At 35.1% G+C, this 22574-nt stretch overlaps 4 protein-coding genes and 1 long non-coding RNA gene across 5 annotated transcripts; 1 reads left to right on the forward strand and 4 right to left on the reverse strand.

Annotated features, from left to right (window-relative positions):
• Positions 1–3186: 3186 nt before the first annotated feature.
• On the reverse strand, positions 3187–4222 carry LOC130720040 (uncharacterized). Its single transcript, XM_057570623.1, has 2 exons — positions 4066–4222; positions 3187–3890 (listed from the first exon to the last, which is right to left on the reverse strand). Exons 1-2 carry the CDS (start codon positions 4220–4222, stop codon positions 3187–3189), a joined length of 861 nt encoding a protein of 286 aa, XP_057426606.1.
• Positions 4223–5808: 1586 nt separating this feature from the next.
• On the reverse strand, positions 5809–9158 carry LOC130721532 (uncharacterized). Its single transcript, XR_009013493.1, has 3 exons — positions 9060–9158; positions 7201–7244; positions 5809–6173 (listed from the first exon to the last, which is right to left on the reverse strand). It is a non-coding gene; the product is annotated as an uncharacterized LOC130721532 (long non-coding RNA).
• A 3005-nt stretch (positions 9159–12163) lies between these two features.
• Positions 12164–15347, reverse strand: LOC130721529 (inositol transporter 1-like). The gene is made up of 5 exons (XM_057572331.1): positions 14916–15347; positions 14379–14785; positions 14136–14243; positions 13861–14046; positions 12164–13032 (listed from the first exon to the last, which is right to left on the reverse strand). The coding sequence occupies exons 1-5, from the start codon at positions 15064–15066 to the stop codon at positions 12379–12381; spliced, it is 1506 nt and encodes a 501-aa protein (XP_057428314.1). The 5' UTR covers positions 15067–15347; the 3' UTR covers positions 12164–12378.
• Positions 15348–17476: 2129 nt separating this feature from the next.
• On the forward strand, positions 17477–19875 carry LOC130721531 (inositol transporter 1-like). Its single transcript, XM_057572333.1, has 4 exons — positions 17477–17670; positions 17772–18178; positions 18598–18705; positions 18826–19875. Exons 1-4 carry the CDS (start codon positions 17514–17516, stop codon positions 19645–19647), a joined length of 1494 nt encoding a protein of 497 aa, XP_057428316.1. The 5' UTR covers positions 17477–17513; the 3' UTR covers positions 19648–19875.
• Positions 19876–19971: 96 nt separating this feature from the next.
• On the reverse strand, positions 19972–22491 carry LOC130721530 (extensin-like). The gene is made up of 3 exons (XM_057572332.1): positions 21858–22491; positions 20575–21543; positions 19972–20416 (listed from the first exon to the last, which is right to left on the reverse strand). The coding sequence occupies exons 1-3, from the start codon at positions 21937–21939 to the stop codon at positions 20385–20387; spliced, it is 1083 nt and encodes a 360-aa protein (XP_057428315.1). The 5' UTR covers positions 21940–22491; the 3' UTR covers positions 19972–20384.
• Between the last annotated feature and the right edge of the window lie 83 nt (positions 22492–22574).

Here is a 22574-nt window from a genome sequence, read left to right on the forward strand (position 1 = left end):
AATCCTGAAATCTCTGCTGGAAAGGTGGGTATCTCTCGGCGTAGACGTCATGCTCCAGGGGAGGCTTCTGTGTTGGCGAGGAATCCTCTTTCTCAGGGGCAGCAGTCGGCTTCTAGTGGCCCTTCTCCGGCGGGTCGTTCCTGGAGCGATGTGGTGAAGGGAGGTTCAGTGGAGAGGTCTGCTATCTGACCGGCGATGGACTCTGAGGCTTTGGTCGCCGATGTGGGTGGTTGCTGGCTATGCCCACAGCGGATTGCTGACGAGGTGTTGTTCCCGGAATTGGTTCCAACGGGAAGGTGTGCGGATGGCAGTGTGAGGCGCGCTATTGACGAGATACTATTCCCTGAGATGGTTGCCAGTTCTGATATCGGTGCGGCGCTGCCTGTGGTCGCTGGTTTCGCGGGCGTTGAAGAGGTAGGGTCGCAGGCGGTGGAAGGAGAAGAGTCGATTCTCTATGGAAGGGGGTGGGACCAGCTTGCTTCATTGATGCATAATTCTTTATTAGAATTTAATGAGGGGGTTTTTTCAAGGCTAGTAATCAGGGGCTGTGTGGCTTTTATTAAGTGGGGGAATTTGAATTTGAAACTCTCATTATCAGCTCCCCTTGGAATTAGGAGGAATTTTTGGTCTGGGATTAATGATCATATAGTGCACCTTTCTGGTGGTTTTCCAACGGCTTTTAAGGATTACACTACCGCTGGTTTGACGACGGGAAGCTCTATGGTAGCTAGGGAGGTTGTTGATGATCCGATTCACACGATGTATGATGTTGGCACTCTGAGTTTTGATGGGCGTGTCGATTCTCGTCCATCGTTCTCCTGCTTTGAGGTTGGTGCTTGTTCTGGCTCCGCTCTTGCCAGGGGCCTTCAAGGGTGTTCGGAAGCTTTCTCAGTAGGTGCGGGGAGGATGCTCTTGAGGTAGAGGTCGGTGCTTATGCTGATGATCCCATTCTCGTCTTTTCCCCTCCGAGGCCCCGTCCTCGTGGTAGGCCGAGGAAAAATTCGGGGACGAGGAGTGAGGGCTCTCGGCGGCCTAGGGGTCGTCCCCGTAAATCCGAGAGTGTAGTTCTCGCCATTGACACCGCGCCGCCTAGCCCTCCGTCTCCTTCGGGGCCTTATTTCACCCGAGCAAGGAAGGCTTGGTTTCTCGCTAAGTCCGTAGGCATGTCTTTTCCTGGTAGTGATGAAGATGTCGTTCGGGGATTGGCTGAAGTTATTAAAGAAAATTTTCCTCCCAGGTGCTAGGGTAGTGGATCTTTTCTCTTTTGGGTGGTTGTTCGGGTTTTTTTGGGTGGTTTGTTTTTTTTGGGTTTCCCCACCTCGTTGGGTTGTATCCTTCTTTTTATCTTTGAATAAATCTCTTTGCTCTCGAAAATTTTTTTTTTTGTAATATTAAGCATTTTATTTATCACTTTCTTTCTACTTAAATACATGATAATTTTTAATTAATTCAAAATTATGATATGAATTTATAAATTAAGATTTGATAGTTAATTTTATCTAAAAATACATTTTTAAATATATCAAATATTTTAGAAAATATGATGTATATCTAAAAAAGAAAGTTTATGAATAAATTAAGTAAAAAAGAACAAATTAGCTTAATTTTAAATTTGAAAATTATAATGCTTATTTAAGAACCATAATCTAAAATAAAATAAATTAAAACTAATTAAAGAATAGAACAGTCAATAATATAGTTAATTGAAATTTTGAGTTTTTGACTGAATATTAACGTATAATTAAATTTTCATAATTCAATTAAATTTACTTCCTTTTAAAGTTTCTATATTTATTATTTTAAAATATTTCTAAATCTTTGAAATGTTGATTAATTTTGATTAGTAATTTATGTAAATATGTAATGTGTTGACTAATTTTTCAACAAATAGGAACACAATTTCAGTCATAAGTTGATTTTAGAATACGAAATTAAGTGAATGAAATTGATTTCAGTCATAAGTTGATTTTATATATCATATATTTTAAAATTTAATGTTTTTTTTAAATATTTGATATTTTATTTATTTGAAAAAAGATTCAAAATTAAAATAATTTTCAAATTTTAATTCTAATTTAGTAATGTATATCTTTTCCATTTTTATAAAGCCATGATAATCAGGACAAAAACAAACGGAATTTTATGTTTATTTACTTCGTAAATACGGTTCAAAAAAAAAACTTCGTAAATACACATTTTAAAACAAATTTCAAATTGTCGCTGCCATTTAATTCATAAAATATTTAAACCAAAATAATTATAAAAATCTTAAAAATATTAAACTAAAATTATTAAAACAAAATATTAAAAATTTTATTTTCCTACCAATAATTTTATATTAAATCTAAACGAAAAAATAATATAATTTACGAAAAAATTAAAACTTAAAATTAATTATTCTTTCATTTAAGTAAATTACATACATATTGATATTTAAAGATATTGAAATTATCATATAAATATCACCTAATATGCATATTAAAAAAGACATATTTTCCTTCATGAACGATAATTTCTATTTAATGCATAAAATAGTCAAATAGTATTAATTCCCATCAAATTGTGCATTAAAGTGCATTATGCCGTAATTCATTTTGAAATGATTTAAATTAAAACCAAATCCTAACATTCAAAATTTAATTTAATGGTTTGAATAATTTATCATCAATATAATAGTAATTACGGATTTGACTTGGCATCCTATTTTAAATAAGTTGATGGGATAATCATAAATTATTTAAAATTTAAACCAAATCTCAACATTCAAAAAGATTTAGTTTTTAGTTAATAGTATTATGTTTATTTTAAATAAGAGTTTGTTTTTTTTTTAAATATTTCGGTTTATGTAAATCTTGCAAATTTTAATAAATTTATTTATTTCTTATTTAAAAAAAAATTCTTTCTTTCTTTCTTTCTACGCAATCACTTTAATTTTCCTATTAGAAATTTTTTTAGGCCAAAATAAATGATCATCTATTAGTCATTATTGAAATTTCAAATAAACTAAATTTTACTCTTCATCTATCTTATTTTAAATTCAATATACAAAAGGTTCAAATCTAATAATCTTATAAATAATATAAGTTTAAAAATTAGATAACAAATGGTGAGAAATTTGATATAACTAATTTGTATTTGATAATTCAGCTGAAAATAGACAATTGAATTACTAAATTTGCAAAACGATTACAAATCCCATATATTGCTAGACATTTTTTTGTAAACCATAGTCTCCGTTTTGTTTCTCACCTTTCCTTCTGCACCCATAACTAATAATTTGAGTTCATTTCTTAACCTTACACTTGAGAGAGCTACATAAAATTGGCCATGTGTGAAGACCGGACGAAAAAGGTATAAGCCAATATGGGACAATGACTGGGCTTGACTTTTATTTATAGTCATTGCAAAACACGGACTGATCGAAAATTGACGTCTTTCAAACTTAAACAGGTAACCTAAGTCAGATGGCACCATGTCCTTTCTTGGAATGAAAATGTCATCTCCATTGTTAGTTCGTGTTAGTACAGTGACACGTGTAACATTTGTTCCAAGATCAGACACAATTAGTCGCGTCCCATTGCATAAATCAGTTGCTTGATCTATATTTCTTAAAAGCATTATCGGAGCACCTACCTTCAATGTTATTTTGTGATTCGGTATTCCAGAGCATGTAATATCATTTAAGAACTCAATAGTAAACCACTTTGACTCGTATTCGGTGTCCTCATCAGTATCACCTGGAAGAAATTCAAGGATGAAATCATTAACATTCTCAACAGATTCCAAGGTAGGGCACAATATGCATTGTTCCTCCAAAAACTTGTCAATCTTCATATTATGCACCAAATTGGGAAATGTGAAATCAACCAGATCGAGAAGAGGATTTTCACCTGAATATTAAAAGATCTGCTAGAATTTCAATATCTGATTCACCACGCTCACTTGAATAGAAATCACCATCACCGATTTTGAGAATCCAGTCAGCAACTTCTCTTATCTCTGATGCATGTTATGGTGAACCTACTGTGCCTAATCTCATGTTTCTAGTAAGTTTTAGAAGTTTACAATGTTTCCAAAGATCAGAAGAATTAACCACAGCCGATACGATGTCTTGTCTTCCCTCTTTTGGAATGACTGATAAAATTTGTTTGAAGTCACCACCAAGAACTACAACCTTACCGCCAAATGGCTTGTCCATGTTGCTTTCGTCTTCTTGTCTCATTATATCTCACAAAGTCGTATCTAGTGCCTCGAATCAATTCTTATTTAACTTAGGTGCTTCATCCTAAATAATCAATTTAGCACGCAATGAAGCAAATATAGTTCTTTCATCCATAGGAGCTTCATTTAACATAGGAGCTTCCTCTTAAGTAAATTTGCTCTTATACTACTTTGTTTGGTGTTGCAAGTAGTTCTTTCATCGGTCTGCAAAGGAATGCAACATTTTAAATGTGTTGCTCTTCCGTTGGGCAACAACAATGAAGCAATATCACTTGAAGCTACATTCAGAACAATCATACTCATTGAATGAATGGCTACATATAAAGTATTCCAGACGAAAGTTTTTCCTGTTCTTCCATAGCCATACAAAAAGAAAAATCTGCCATTATTAGACAACATTCACTGCATTATGTTATCATATACACCATTATGTTCAACTATCATCATATTTAGAAAGGATGCATGTTTAGTTTCAATTTCTTCTTTATTATAGTTAAGCTCTTCTACTATGAACTTGTTTTGAAACCAATCCACATCATCAAATATCAGATATGGTAAACAACTATGATCTTTTAGAAATTTACCATTTCGTTGGAGTATTTTTTCAATAAAAAATAAACACAAATTTTGCAACTGATCATCGTCTATACATAGATTTGAAAATGACAACGTTAAATACAAATTAAAATGATTAATTAGATAACTGAGGTGATAAAATAAAATAAAATAAACCCACAAAAATAATATTTTGGAACAACCTGATATTTGAAGTATTCACCTTCTTTCATGCAAAAATTCCATCAGCTAGTAATCTCCATGTAGCATTCCAAACAAAATTTGGTCTACTCATTGTACACATGAATAGCAAAGTAGCGAATAACCGTCTCAACTTCTTTATTTTTAGATTTTTTGTATTCCATAAGTGTTTGAATGAAAGACACTTTGCTGAACTTTCCATAGAACAAAGCTTGAATTGTTTTTAGACTTAAATGTAAATTTAAATCTCAAGTAAAGTATTCCCCCTCACTGTGAGACCTTTTTACTCTATATTTTAAATATAAACAAATGTCAAATATATGTTTTTTTTAATCTACGTACAATATATTAGATTATCATGTGAGACCTTTTTACTCTATATTTTAAATATAAACAAATGTCAAATATATGTTTTTTTAATCTACGTACAATATATTAGATTATCATAGATCAAAGCATCATAGCAAAATGAATGAGGTTCCAGCCTTAAGTCTTAGCACTAAAAAGATAGAGAAAATTTATACAAACAACCATAAAGAATTTCAAACCCATTGGTAGATTTCACATTAAGAGAGAAGGAAAAAAAATCACCAATTATCACTTATTCACTTAGATAGATTACCAATACATTAGAACTTAAAGTGCGCACTAATTTAGCTACCCCAACACTGATTTTTTAATTGAACAAATATCTTAGATTATTATCTACCCTCTAGCAGCTTGATGTTTTCAAATTATGGGACCAATCAGCATTGTTCCTAGTTTAAATTATCTACCCTCTTTTCAAGCTGCTTCTTCTTGATGGCATACAGCCATGTTCCTGCATGCATGCATGGTCAATATGAGAGTCCAATGTATCATAGAACATGATGATGGTTAAAGCAAAACATTGATTCTATATACTGATAGATAGAATGATACTCTTGAAAGAGAATAATTACTGCAACGATACTATGAAAACATGTATATTTCTCTAATGCTTCCAGAGCAAGAATTACATAAACACAACATAATCCAGCTAATCAGTGAACATGGTTCTAACAACTTGACCAAACTTATTGGTCTATGCCAATAGATGGACAAATTCATCAATCACATCATTCAGGCTCTTGGTCATGTTCACCCATTCTAGCATTTTCTTGGAGTATACATGCGCATTTAAGTTGCTTGCGAAGAACCTATCAGCCTCTAGCCTCCTGCATAGTGTGTGAAAATTCAAATCTATTATCCAATTTTCATTAACAAAACCACTTCACAAAAGCCCAAATATACTTTAAAACTTAAGGTACTTTTCTTTCAAATAACAACACGATGCAGGGACATTTACAATTATAATGAAGAATTTGATTCACCTAATGTTCAAGAAAAGGGACATTTACAATTATAATTACCATAATGTAAGCAGTGCCAATAATTATAGAAGATGGAATTCGATTCAGTTATGACCAGAGTAAAATCTAGTCATCAACAATAATCAAGCCTAATCCCATATGATGGACTTAGACACACTTAGTAAATCATTATACCATAAAAACTTCATTTATTGATCAACTGTTTCTCTGTTAGCATTATTACTCTTTAGGCTTATGAGGATAGCAAATGAATATTCAAAGTTAGGATGCAGAAGCAGAAAAAAACACTTTGATGGTAGATTACAACTCAGGGTGTGGAGATCATTAAAACATTTGCCATCACTCAACCATGATTGAAATATGAACAACATATGTAATAGCAAGCACTGAAACAAAAAAGACAGGACTGAACTTACAGACAAAATATGCTCTGACACTCGATTGTCAAAAAATGAATCAGGTTTGTTTCATTACATGCACTATTAGATATATATATTAAGAACCTCAAAGACGGAAGTTGAAAATGAAACATAATGGATATGTAATTAGCTTTGTATGATGTATTGCAGCTCATATATTATTTTTATCAAGATAAATCTGAGACATTATTTTCAAAACATGATACTAATGTCTATTGCTCCATAGACTCCAGTAAATCATGATAACAAAAGGACAAATTCTAAACAACAGTCGAACTTATAAGAGAACTAATAAAGAGTGAAACAAAATAAAGTATACATAAAACAAATGAAATCTAAAAATAAAAATGAATCATGAATCAAAATCCATTCAATATAACAAAAAAATCAAATTAAAACCTGAAACAAAGTCCATTCAATCAAACATAAAAATTATAAATGAAAAGAATTACCTTTCCCTAAATGATTCCCTAAACCGAGTATATTTGGGTTGGTCCTAGAACAGAATGATAGCCATGATCAGTACACAACATTATTTTGGTGCATGGATGAACCATATAAAAAAAGGGATATACAAAGCAAGCATTTTATCAAATTGCATTTTAGTTGCCAAAATTTAAATGCAATACCATCAGGGTCAAAAAAGAAAACTTTTTTTTATCTTCCGATTAGGTAACACAGAACTTTTTTGTTCCCCTATATCATCAGGGAAAAAATCAGCCCACTAAAACCATATATAAACAAAACCAAAAAGAACGTTGTTGAGATCATGTGAAAATACACTGAACAATTTGTTTGTGAGTTGTGACTCTAGCAACCTCAAAGTAGGCTTGAAAAGTGCAAAATCATCAGTTCCCATAGGGCTCATTAGAATAGGAACCAAGAATGCATCACCAAGAATTGATGTAAGAAGAAGCTGTAAAAAATGAATATGAATGATAATTAATATAAACGAAAAGGACAAACCCTGTTTCTCAGAAATGCAAAAAAAGTAATGGACTGGCCTGAGAACTAATATGACTTAAGCAATACTTAGAACATTCAAGAGGATCAAAATAAGGAGGCTTCAGCTTTGTGTGATTAGTCCGATCAATTAAGAACATAAAGTCAATATAGGCTATATATATATATAAAAGAAGCCTTATAGTAGTAGTCAATAATCTGATTTTCTTTTTGATAGTAAGCTAACATGGCATCAAACACTTCAACACAATAAATAGTCAATTCTTATTGACCATAGTATTATAATGCCTTGTTCCAATGCCTAATTGGTTGAATTTGTTGACTAAATTACTAACTTAGTATTTATATGATCTGGAAGTGGATGGTGCTAGCTAGACTATGATCAGTCCGTCAGTATAATACACCATGCGGTCTTCAGAATATATTATTTGACATATTAAATTGATGGTGGTCCTAAACTTCTTGCTATATACTATGGATTCATATTTATATAATGTAATTTTAGTATTCCAATGCTATTAGTTTAAGCAGTCTTTATTTAGTATACATAAAGTGAGTGCAAGCAACATGTTACCTAGAAGAATCGGAAGGGGAGAAAAGGTGATCGAGTGGAAAAAAGTGTTACCTAGAAGGAGCCAATATTTAAGAGTTACAAAAACTAAAAAAAGATGTTTTTCATCCACAAACAATTGGCCTTTTTTGCACAAAGGAGCAACATTTAGAGGCAGAATAACAATTCTTCATAAGAGGTTGGCATGATTATAGCAAGGAAAACAAACATAAGAGGGTGGAGGAAAGAGGAATCAAAAGGTTAAATACCAATGAAGCAAACACCAATCTCATCGATCATGAGATTACTGATCGATGCAAGCGAAAGCGGAAGCCTTGGCCGAGCCCTCAAGACCGTAGAGAGAGAGCCAAGCTGCTCCTATGGGTGCTTCATACTATGAAGATTTGAGCCACTAATCGGTGCATCTATGCACTTTATCTTGCAAATTATTGCAAGGGAAACCAACAACAGATCAACAATACAAAAACCAAGTACATATTATCCCTCCCCCATCAACAATCTGTATTTTTGATCAAATACCAAACATGAGAAAAGCTAACTATAATTAAGAGTTGCAGCACAAGAATTTAGCTGATATGAATATGAGCAGATCCATTAGTCATGAAAAACTAATGCTTCAGAAAATCAAGGAATGCACGGGTAATAAGCCAGAGAGGAAACACAGCTAGGAAAATAAAAGAAGAAAACACATAAAAGAATGACAGGTTTGTAAAAGATGAACCATAGAGCAAACAGTGAGGCTACCTTTGCTTTGAGATTATTTTGTTATAGCCATACCTTCTTTCATAACAGCTAAATTGCAAATCTGATATGTCGATTCTTCTCTTTTCTTGCCCCTGCATTGAAGCGAGCACCACCACCAGAAATCTGAAACAATCCTAGATAGAGAGCAACAGTAAAAAAAAGAGTTTAAAGCAAATGAAAAGAAAACACTGGAGCCAGATGAAGGGAAGGGGTGGAGGGATGAAAATAGGACTTTGCTATTTACAAAAAAACGCACGGCCAAATTTTCCGGGGAAAATAGGATTGGAATTTTAAATTGCATTTGAGCAGCTGTTACACAAATCAGAGTTAATTGGGCGTGATTAAGAGATAGAATTTCAAATTTAAAAAGTTGTTTTAAATGGAAAAAAGTAAGTAAATTTAGCAATTCATATAAGGAAACAAAATCAACAACTTTGCTAATGGACACTAAAATTAGGGAATCAGCAGAAAGGAATTAGAGATTGAGTATCCTTTTCAATTCAAAATTAATAAACGATTAAATTAAACTTATCAGTCAAGTAATCAATTAATGGAGGGAGTAATTTATGGTCAAGAACAAATTCAAATTCAAAAACACTAAAGTCTAAGAGATGAGACAATGAAGGATTAAGGTTTCAGTAGCTCTGCATACCATGGTGGTGGCACAGAAGGATTAAGAAAATTAGACAATGAAAATGAAAATAGTACCTGAAAATGGAAGCAGTTTCAACTGCTTCAGCAGTTCACGGTGACACCATCCAGTCTCAAGCCCTACAACTGCAAGCCAAAACCAAAGAGGGAATCAATGATTAAACCTTCTTGCTTCTTGGGTTCTGAAGCTTGATCCACCTTCCATTAGACACGTCATATTTCACTTTGGAAAGATCAAACCTCCTTCAAAGCACTGAAAATAGGCACAGATGCACGCATTGTAAATATTATTTACAGAAGAAAATACACCTTAGTGGATGTTAAATGGTAAAAGGAACTGTACAGATTTCACAAAAAAAAAGGTAAAAGGAAATGGACAGATTTTACATGAGAGACAGATACCTGACACATACCAAAACCTAATCAATTCATAGACTCAAAAAATTCAAACTTAGAGTAATTGCAAGTGATTCAACCCAATGAAAAAAAGGAACCCAGAAACGAAGAAATCAAGATGCGAACAAAAGCCACCAGAAGTCATGAACAACAAAAACCCAAACTTAATTCATGAAGATTTTGAGAACAAAAAAAACGTACCTTGAACTGATTAATGCGCCTGGTCAACTTGTGCTTGTTGACCTCCATGTCTTTGATGTCAATAGCTTCTTCTTGATGAAGCTCAAGATCATCAATAATCTCAGGGGCCTCCACTGGATCAACAATTAAATTTTCTTCAGTAGTCCTGCAATGCAAATCAAATGAAATTAAATCCATAGATGTTGATTTTGTTGAGTGATTATTTGAATATGAAACCCTAACAAAGAGGAAAGAAAAGGAAGGTAGAGCGAAGTGCGAAAACTATAAGGATCACCACAATAGCCCGCCAAATGTTGATATCACTTAAGGCATAATGGTGAAAATAAAATTTGGGGGAATCCTCAAGCTTATGTCTGATGTCAAGATAGAGAAATTGGTTAAATCATAAACATAAATATGGCTGAAATAGTATAAGGGGAATCTAGTCCATAACTATATAGCAATTGAAATTCAAAGTGTAGGGTGGACTGGCAATTGAAGTACAAAACAGAGCATATAAAACTTATCATCTGCGGTTTCAAACACATCCTAATGGAGGCTCTAAAATAATTTGCTAGTAGTGGTACTCAGAATTAGATGGTAGTGATTTCTGTATGAATCATTTGTATATGTTGTAAACTATAAGCAATACGTTGGGCCTCAGGAGTAAATTCAGTCAGGAGTAAAATAATACTGCAAAGCCAAGGAAAAAAAAAGGAACAAAATCACCCTGAAATAATAAAACAGATATGAAACAATGTCTGAGGTTGTGAGGAATTTACTAACTAAGAGAATCAGGATTTGATATAAACATCAAAGCTCTTACCTTGATGGAGGATATAATGTAGAGCACCTGCCTGAATCTGATTTAGGGTTTCTACGAAACATCAGGTATTGTATCTGATGTAGAGAATCGGCCTGCAAACCACAAATTTATCAAAATCAAAATACAGGCACTGAAACATACATCAATTAAGGCCTGAATACCTGCGGTGTCGCCGTCGTGGCGTTGAGAGGAATGAAGCCGGGAGGGGCGATTTACACAGAGTCGAATCCATCAATTCTATGCCACCCATAAACATCTCAGTTACACAGATTCGAAACAGGAACCGAGGGGGGAAGATAGATGCGATTCAAGGGGAATTGGAAGGGGCCATGAGAGATTCGATTGAAGGGGAAGAGAGGGAGGGAGCGATGAGAGAAAAATATCTGCAGAGATGTAATCGGGAATCCATAGTAGAAACGGCAGAGATGAAATCGACGTGCGTAATCGGCAAATATGTTCGTACTCATATTTGACAATCGCGAATGAAGTTTGAAACGGCAGAATATGTAATCGCGAATGAAGGTTGAAACGGCAGAGATGTAAAACGCGTTTAGAATCAATGTGGTTAAGGAGAGATGAGTGAAGGATAAGGAGAAAGGTGTAGGATAAGAAGAAGGAAGGATTGAGTGCCATGTGGGATTTTTCCTGATATTAACCAATCAGATGATGCCAAGTAAGCGATGACTGTGCTGAGATCTTTTCCTAAATGTATATACTATGGATTGATTTCCGCCACATCAGTAATTCATTAATTTACTAATTAAAATTAAAAAGATTTGTAACCACTTAATCCTATGTGGCATAATGAGATTGGACGTTACTATAAAATTTCTTTACACTAACAATGCATATCCACTAAATGAAGAACCCAACCTATTATTATATGTAACTCACAACAAAAATTCAGTCCATTGATCATCTATTAGTCATATGCCAAAATTAAATAGATAACTCTCATAAGTTATGTATTTTAATAATCTAAAGATTATTGTATTCTTTATAACTCAATTAATGCTCATCGACTTAAATGATTAAATTAATTGAACCATATTAAACATGGGAATATATTTAACATCAAATAAAATTCAGGGATGAGATAATGGGTGTATAAATGAAATGTACTTTAAAATATTACTAGATATAAAATTTCCTAACAGCGCGGTGACTATGTTTGGATATCAACCTGTGCAAATAATATGAGCATTCATTTTGAGGTAAAAAAAAGTGAACTAAGTTTTTTTATGAATTGAGATAAAAATTGGTTCACATTGCACTCAGCTGGGTCAAACACACTGAATTCTAGGATTGATATTCATTTTCCCCATGAAGAAGGTTTGTTGAGTCTGTGTTCTTGCCCCAAGCTCTCTCCTTCCAAATCAGCTCCACTTCATCAAAAGTCAATCCTTTGGTCTCAGGGACATACACAAGCACAAACAGAAAGGCAAGCACAGTTATCCCAGCAAGGATCAAGAAAGTGGTACCAGTCCCTAGAGCTTCGGCAACTGAGAGAAAGCTCAGTGACACAACCAAGTTTGAAACCCAACACACAGTAGCTGACATGCCACCACAAATTCCTCTGTACTCTTCAGGGTATATCTCTGAGTTCACAGTCCATGGCACAGGTCCCATTCCTGGTGAGAAAAATCCAATGTAAAGGACTAAACCCAAAACTGCTAGCCATCCATACCAGTCATTTGCAGATGATGATTTGTTTAAGAATGCCAAGGACAATAGGACCAGAGATGCAAACACTCCTCCTAAGCTACAAAGTGCTAGTTTCTTCCTCCCTGAATGGTCAATTAAGTAAATGCCAAGAATTGTTCCAGTTGCATTCATGGCAGCAACTATGAGGGAGAGTTGAAGAGCCAATTCATTGGACTGGAAGCCAGCCATTTGGACAATTGTTGGGCTGTAGTACATCACTGTATTTATGCCTGTAAACTGCTGAAAGGCCTGCACAACCATATGGAATGCTATAAGAAATTAAGAACACAACACATTTCCAATGCAATATATATGTAATCATGTCATTAACTTAAAATTCAAGCTTTCATATTAGAATTAGCTAGATCACATATTATAAATTCATTCATCAACTGGAAACAAGCAAATTATAGCAAAAGAGACAATGAGTTAGTTCAAGTAATACATATGCTTGATTCCCTTTAATTAAGGTCTCGGATTTGAGTCATGTAGATGGAAAAGAAACTCATGTTGCCCCAACCGGATGTAGAGGTTTCCATCTCAAACAAGATTCTCTCCCGTGGAGGATACGTGTCTTAGACAAAAAATGACGACGAAAGACTTATGACATATGGTGGATTTCTTTCATCAATCAAAACCATTTAGCACTTAATATGCTTAGGTGGTGTACTAGTGCCATACCAAAATTAAAATTAAGTGTGATGAAGTGGTGAATGTGTTTTGCAGGATGGTTTTCTTATTTACATTATTAAACAAAAATAGTTTCATTAACATAATATATATATATATATATATATATATATATATATATATATATATATATATATTAAATGCTGACATTTTCTGTTAATATAGCCTCAACAACTACTAGTGTTCTACACATATAAATGCTTTGAATGATATACTAGTATTTTACTACAACTACTAACTCATACATATGGTTAGTAAAGTATAGAACCATTTTGGCTAACGTTCTAGTTTTAGCAGAAAGAGTATACATGACCATTTACTAAAACTCTATCATTATGAGTAAGTAATGTTTTGCAGCATCTCTAAGTTAGCATGTTAACTAATTACCAACAACCCCGCTCCAACAAGGAATGCTAGTCTGATTTCTTTAGATTTAAAAGCATTCCCGAGTTTGGCATTCTTCCTTTTCTGGCGGTCTTGCTCTGATTGAGCTGTTAGGAAATCAACTTCATCCTCTAACCGAGACAAGTCATAGATCTTAGAAAGCACATCAATAGCTTCATCTTTCCTATTCTGCAGTACAAAATTATACATAAATTAAATTCAACATGGTGAAGGGATATAATTGTAGAGAAAAGCAACAAATAATGCAGGTACTGAACCTTTGTAAAGAGCCATCTTGGGGATTCTGGCAGGCATAGCATGAGAATGAACTGAACTATTGCTGGCACAGCTGCAACTCCTAGCATCCATCGCCATGTCCCAGGGACCTGATTAACATATCATAACTTGTTTCACAAGCAAGAAAGTGAAGCAACTATCTAGTATTCTTTTTATGAATAGTAGTATAGATTAAAGGAAAGCAGGGTACAATTATGATGGAAATTAAATCTGAACTTACTGACCCGTGTAAAAGCGAGGTTAACAATGTATGAAAGAAGCTGTCCACCAGTGATCATGAGTGAGTTAGTGCTTACTAAGCTTCCTCTTATTTCAGATGGTGATGCTTCGGCAATGTAGACCGGAGCGGTGACAGAAGCAATACCAACACCGAAACCAACGAGAAGACGGCCAAGAATGAGAACATAAGGATCTGGTGCAGCAGCCATGGCAATTGATCCACAGATGAAGATAACATCAGCAATGAGAGTGGCGTTCTTTCGTCCGTAAGCATCATTAACCCAACCACCTGCTGCTGATCCAATAATTGCACCAGCAATTGCCATGCTCACAATTGTTTCCTGCAGAAAATTGCTTTCTCTAACAGCTTCAAAATCATCTTTTATATATAGAAGGGCTCCTGATATCACACCTGTGCTCAAAATTATGTACTAATTAGCTAGCTTATGGAAGAGTTTCACATCAAAGAAACCATAACTAATAAGTTAATAACCATAAAGAGTAAGTGAATGTGAATGTATCAAATTTGAATGATGAAGTACCTGTGTCGTAACCAAAGAGCAAGCCACCAATGCCTGCAACAGCAACAAGTCCAAGGATATAAGGATTCTGAAAAAATGCCATTTTACGTTCAGGGTACAAATCCAAATACCCTGAGCTTCCTGGTGTGGATTGTATTTTAGGATTCGTCATGTTGCTTCCACCAATCTAATAAATCAGTTTTACAAAACAAACAGACTCAATTCACCACACCACACCCTCAATCAATCCACCAATATGGAACACAAACTCAAACCATAACAAATTTAGGATGATTGATTTGTTTAAACCACCTTCAAGGGTCAATGAATAATGGGTTTGGCTTAGCAGAACCTGATGATGTGTTGGGGAATCAAAATTACTGGGAAATTTTCAATATTTCCCAGAAAAGTTTATGATCCAGATTCTGTAACTTAACTTTCTTTTGTGTTTTCACTGATTCAGAAGATGGTGTGAAATGGAGGATCATTGCCATTTAAGGACACGTTGAGTTGAATCAGGTAACGTCATTTTCTTATTGCCAATATAATAATTCATTAACGGCCCATCTCTTTAAGCTTTATGTTTTTTTTTTATAAAATAAAATGTGTTTAATGAATTTATGATGAGAGCACCTTTTTTAACAACAGGGCAAAAGTGTCATGCTTAGTAAATAAAAAATTTGCAGATTTGCGTCAATATTTTAATCTATTTCTAGTGCCACTAACCACTGTTGAATAATCTATGAAGATAATTTATTAAACAAATTCACTTTTGATGATGTACTGCTATGTTTGACAACTAAAAAGTATAGAAAATTAGTAAAATTTATGAATTCAAATTATTGTAAAAAATGTGGATTAAGATGCATGTGGTAAGCATAATTATCGATAAATGTTTTAGATCCTTAGAAGCAGGCACCGCGAACTTGAAGGTTTGACTGTACTTCATGGAACAAGTCTGCATCTGAGAGGGGACCAAAATAAGACCATAAAAAATTATTGCTTGTGATTTCTGAAAAATATTTATTGTTATAAATTCGCAATTCAGACAATACCCTTCAAACACATTATAAGTTCATAATTCAGACAATGGGGTCTCCCATGTTTTTTTTTAATATAAAAAAATATTTACCACAAAAATATAAATAAAACATTTTACCGACCACACCATGGTTGTTTTGGACAAGTAGATCATGACTAGGAGAGAGAGAGAGAGAGAGAGAGAGAGTATCAACCATTTACAAAATTGTGAAAATGTCGTAAAAATAATGAACAAATTATTGGGCCAACATTGTTATGGTTGTGCATTAACTAATTATCTGGTTGATTGAGTAGGTCATTTCGTGTTACACAGTTGTTTGGTTTGAGATGTCACATATATGACATTTGGTTTGAGCTAAATACACCTATAAAAATACGCATACCACTCAGCTCATATATAGTTCTTCATCCCAAGTATTTTGTTCAACTCACATTTTTTAGTAACCTGTTTTGTGAAAAAAAAAATATCTTTACATGGTTTTCTTATAATAAGAAAGTATCAATATTTTTTAGAAGATAAAAAATATTTAATTATGTTCCACATAGAAATTTAGTGCGATACTCTAGTACTTTTCAAAATTGGGGGTTTAGAAACCTTCCATTGAAATCATGACAAATTAAATCTAAAAAGTATGAAACTTCTTCATTTTTAGATGGGTACTATATAAATTACCTTAAACTTATCCATGTCATTTCCAACACACATGGTTAATATTGGAATGTAAAGTTAACAGCATGACCAAATTTGTTTGATTAGAAAAATTGGAGGGCAAATTTTAAGCCAAAAATTTTGAGGGACAAAATCGCCTAATATATTAAGGGCACCAAAATTGTAATTAGGACAAAAAAAATTATATGGACCTTTTTCTCTATATGACTTTCCAAATAATTTTATAAGTTTAATGTCTAAAACAAAATGAATAAAAAATCACAAAAGATCATTACCATTTTGTGTATTGGTGACGTCCTCTGTGACTCTTGCGCGTTATATAATAAATAGATGTTGTAACTTTCAAATAAATAAATAAATAGATGTTGTAACACAAGTATTTTAAGATATAAATTAAAAATAAATATGTTTAGCTTAAAATATACACTAATGTAATATTTGACCTTATTTTAGTTAAGAAAAAATATTTGACCTTATATTTTTTGTTACAAGAGGAAGACATATTTGACCTTATTTACTATTTATTTTTTTTGAAATCAACCATATTTACTAATTAAGGGTTCTATACATATATGGTTGTGTAATTAACAAGCTGTAAAAGTAACTAGAATTGTGAGGAGTTAAGCCAAAATAAGAAGGGACAGCTGCAACATGTTATTACTCGTTAGTTAACACTTCGCCAGAACAACAACGCCGCAAATGCCAACTATAGTTTCTACTTTCTAGGAACACACAACTTTCTCCCCTTCCAAATTTGGAGTTTCTACTCTCTATAAAATGCATACATGCTTCATTCCTAATTACTCATCTTCTTTCAATATTTTTCTAACTCCATCTTCTTCAAAAACGTAGTCAGTCTCTGCTTGTTGATTTAAGCAAACAAAAAAATACTTAATTAAGAAGGCACAATGGTGGGCATGGATATGGGGATGTCAATGAAAGCCGGAAGCTCCGGTTACCTGGAGATGCACCCCGACCGGAGAATCGCCATTTTCCAAAACACTTACATCCTTGGAATCACATTCGCCGCTGGCATTGGTGGTCTTCTTTTCGGCTACGACACCGGTATGTTATATTATATATCTATCTCTTCAACTCATTCTCACATTAATTTTTCCAATTCTCATGTTTGACTTGGTTGGTTCCATGATATTATATGAATGCAGGTGTGATATCAGGTGCCCTTCTATATATCAAAGAGGATTTTGAGATGGTCAAGAATAGCAGTTTTGTTCAGGAATTAATAGTTGGAATGGCCTTGGTTGGTGCAATTTTTGGCGCCGCTGTTGGTGGTGTGATTAATGATGCATTGGGACGTAAGACTGCCACTATTATTGCAGACTTGAACTTCATGGCTGGTTCAATTATAATGGCTGCTGCACCAAATCCATATGTTATCATAGCTGGTCGTTTTCTGGTAGGACTAGGAGTTGGTTTTGCCTCTGTCACTGCTCCTGTGTACATTGCAGAAGCATCACCATCTGAAATCAGAGGAGGATTAGTCAGTGCCAATACTCTTATGATCACTGGTGGACAATTTCTCTCCTTTGTCATCAATTATGGCTTGACAAGAGTAAGCCTAATTAATCTTGCTTGCTTTAATCATCTCTTATGATTAGTGTGTGCTTGGTTCCCAGTTTCGGAACTTCAAAATCAATTCAGATTGAGTAAAATCAATTTTGGATGACAATATGGATGTTTGTGCGTCATCTTGCGGAATTGATTTCAATCTCAGAATCAATTCTGCTAGAAGCTAGAGCGAGTACCTTCCGCATTGAACATAATTAATTCTGAGATTAGACAACCGCTTTTCACATTGCCCTACAAAAACCATTTTTTTCATAAATTTAGCCAAACATAAATCACTTCACTTTCAACTCATGTCTACTTTAATCAATTTTGCCACAATCAATTTTATCCAAAATCAATTGTGGCAATGGTGATCCAAACATGCACTTATTTACACAAGCTTAACCAATGCTTTGTATGCAGGTTCCTGGGACATGGAGATGGATGCTTGGACTTGCAGGTACACCAGCTCTCATCCAGTTTCTTCTCATGTCCTTTCTCCCTGAGTCCCCTAGATGGCTTTATATGAAGGTAAAACAGAATCAGATTCTTCATATTCATATATAAAAAAACTCTTCCTTACTTGTTTGTTATTTCTTAATTTTATCATGTAGCCTCATTTCATGAGGGTTCTTTTTAATTAACAAACAGAATAGGAAAGAAGAAGCTATCCGTGTGCTTTCCAAGATTTACTCATCACCCCGCTTGGAAGATGAGATTGAAATTCTTGAAGATCACCTAGAGCAAGAAAGAAAAAGTGAGGTGAAAGTGAAGTACAGTGATGTTTTCAGGATGAAAGAAATCAGAATGGCATTCACTTGTGGGGCTGGACTTCAGGCTTTCCAGCAGTTTACTGGTATCAGCATTGTGATGTACTACAGTCCCACAATCATACAGATGGCAGGCTTCAAATCAAACCAAGCAGCTCTTTTCCTGTCCCTGATTGTTTCTGGCATGAATGCTGCTGGCACAGTTCTTGGCATTTACCTCATTGATGCTTTGGGGAGGAAAAAATTGGCTCTTGGTAGCTTATCAGGTGTGGTTGCGGCCTTGGGGGTCCTCTCCACAGCATGCTATATGATGGGACATGGTAACACAAATCCAACACTTGGGTGGATTGCAGTTTTGGGTTTGGCTCTGTACATTGCTTTCTTTGCACCAGGAATGGGTCCTGTGCCTTGGACTGTGAACTCAGAGATTTATCCTCAAGAGTATAGGGGTATTTGTGGTGGCATGTCAGCAACAGTGAACTGGATTTGCAGTGTGATAATGTCTACAAGCTTCCTTTCAGTTGTTGATGCTATAGGGCTTGGTGAGAGTTTCATGATTCTTTTGGTAATAGCAGTGATCACAATTGGTTTTGTAGTTATCTTCATGCCAGAGACCAAAGGGTTGACGTTTGAGGAAGTGGCAAACATTTGGAAGGTGAAAGCATATGGGAAAGATAGTCAAAGAGCTAGCAACTTAATTTGAGTATGTTCAAAGAGTAGCAGTTTCTTCACAAATTTGTCCTCCATATATAAGTGTGGTTCCCTAAATGGAGCTTCTTCTCTGTTGAATGAGTGAGAGGTGAAGAGTGACCCATGCTCCAAGTCTTTAAATTTTTTCTTATAAGCCTTGGAACTTTATCTTTAGTACGGGGACTGTCTAACTTAATTACCCTAAGGGTTAAACAATTTACTTACCCCAGGGGCTGTCTAATTCTACTTATACATGCTTATTTGATATGTAGATTTATATATTTCTCTATAAAATAAATAAATATTGGAAGTATTTTAAATATATTATGTTTTGGTTAGCAATTCTAAATTTATTATCCTGATTTGATTCCAATACATTGGTTCCTTGATGGAATATACACGATTTATTTGGAGGGAACTTTAATCCATGTGTTCTTTGATCGGTTCTTGCCGGTTTTTGTTTGAAGTGGGGATCGGCTGGTTTAGTTTTCAAAACCATACTGCTAAGGAGTTAATTTAATTAAACAATGACAATAAACTACAAACCATTGCTAGATTTCTTCATTACTTACACAATACAAAATCTGTGTGTGTAATTCACTGTTGCATACATAAATGACTTATTTCCACAAGAAAAAAAAGGGGATGTTATGAAAGAGAGATTTTTCTTCACTCTTCATGTATCAGTTGCTTCCAAAAGTGGCCATGTTGTAAAGAAAAAGTAAAATAAAAAAGGAAAAATTCTCTTGATCAGTTGTAGATGAAACGGCATCCATTGTAGCCTGTTGTGAAGCAAAATGTAGGCATTAGTGAGTATTATAATACACAAGACAAGTGAGGTTACCAAAACAAAACTCAGGTTAGTTATAAGTTTCTCTGGCATAAACTAGAGTCGCAATAGAGAATCAAAGTCCACGTGTGTTAAGATTGTAGGACTTACTAGGATCAACTGCAACCAAAATGGCTGTCCCTCCAAAGTCACAAGTACCACCAGCGCCTTTAGTCCTTTGCCAGTAACTATTGAAAGCGTATGAAGCATGTGCAATTACAGTGTCAGGTTCATAACAAGGCCCATTGGGCTGAATTGATGTGCAATCAGCTCCTGACCAACATGCATAGTTCATCGCCTCTTGGATGATTGGGTCTGGGACCGCCGACTTAGCCACACACCACAAGGTGGCCTGTGGGGCAGTGTTGGGTGCTGGTGGCACACTTGGTGGTGGATACACCACAGGAGGCTGAAACACACTTGGTGGGCTAGGGACAGAACCTCCTCCTGCAGGGGATGGAACAGTACTTGGTGGGCTGGGGGTGGTACCACTAGCAGGGGAAGGAATGAATGGTGGTGTGGACTCAAAGTAAGGTGGTGTTGGCTCAAAATAAGGTGGGCTCATCGATGACCCAGGTGGGCCTGGAAAAATAATAGGAGGATTTAGTATAGGTTCAGGTGAGCCAGGTGTGTCGCTGGGTGGGCTTGGAACGATGTCAGGTGTGTCAGGTGGGCCTGGTGTAATGATTGATGGTGTTGGAGGAGGTGGGTTTTGTGTTGGAAGAACTGGTGAAGTGTAATAGTAAGGAGGTGAGGGTTGAAAGCCTGCTGCTGTTGGTGTTGGAGTAGTGGTAGGAGTACCACTACCACTACCACTACCAGGTGGTGTACCACTACCACTACTAGGTGGTGGGTTCACACAATATGGAGGGCTGTTTTCTAGCAATGACATTGAGGCTAGTGATTCATAAGAAGGCAAAGAATATGGGGAGCTAACACTGTAGGGTTGTGCATTTGATGTAAATATAGATGCATCAAGATCAAAATGTTTAGTCGTTTTCAACTTCTTTAGGTTCTTGTTGATTATATTTCTGCTGTTTCTAGGGCCTTTCCATAGTCTCATTGTTCTATCTGCTGCATCTGCAAAGGGGAAAAGTCAACATGCTTTTGAGCTGTGCCATCAAAATTTGCTTGGTCTCAATAATATAATGTATTTGTTACTACATTCAGGTACCTTATTTGCTTGGTTATGATTTATGACATACCTTGTGGACTGCTCTAGAGACGATTCTAAATGCATTCTAACATGCAAATAACTTCCATGCAAGATCATGGTTAAGTCCTAGCTAGAAATGCAAAATTTAGGAAATTTTGAAATGATATAGTTAGTACATCCCCCAGACAAAGAAAAGCATGAGGAGTGAACCTATTTACCCTTATAGAGGTCAGCTTACCACAATGAGTGAGAGAAATGGTAGCTAAAGTCAGGTAGAGAAGAAGTATCCCAGCATTCATTCTCACTCTGCTTCTTTCCATGACCAACTTGCAATTTTGGTTACTGTGATGCCACAAGATACAGGAGGTTTCTGATTATGGCTACACTGTTGCACTTTTATTCCAGTGCATTGAAAGGCCTAAAGGCTTCACAATGAGATGTTTTTATAAATGCACAACTTGGACAACCCACTAGATTGCCCAGTGTAAAGGAAGAGTGGACAAGTGGTTCTATTCGGCACAAAGATTGATTCTTTGGGGAAGAGTAGACAAGTGGTTCTGTTTGAGATAAAGATCGATTCTTTGGGTGGCACAGCTTTGACGCACAGTCATATTAGGTTGGAGATGTATGTATGAAGGAATGCTGAAAGTGCAGAAAAAAGCATCATAAATGTGTGTTTTTATGGGAATAAGCTCACCGGCTTAAGGATGTCTTTTTCAGGGTGTTTTTATAAGCTCATTTCACGGTGGTATATATGCTTGCTTCGTCCTTTGGAAAAGTTGAAAGTCTGGTTTTTGGAGCCCTTTTTCATTTGCTTGCTTTCTACTCAAAACTCTCAAGGAAACACTACCACTTCCCTGGTTGTGGCGTGAGCAAGAGGGATTGATTGCATTAAGCACAAGTTAATTGTCAAACACATATGCAAGTAAAAAACAGCCCCAATTGGCATTCATGC

Source organism: Lotus japonicus, chromosome 5 (assembly GCF_012489685.1).
Source record: "Lotus japonicus ecotype B-129 chromosome 5, LjGifu_v1.2".
NCBI lineage: Eukaryota > Viridiplantae > Streptophyta > Magnoliopsida > Fabales > Fabaceae > Lotus > Lotus japonicus.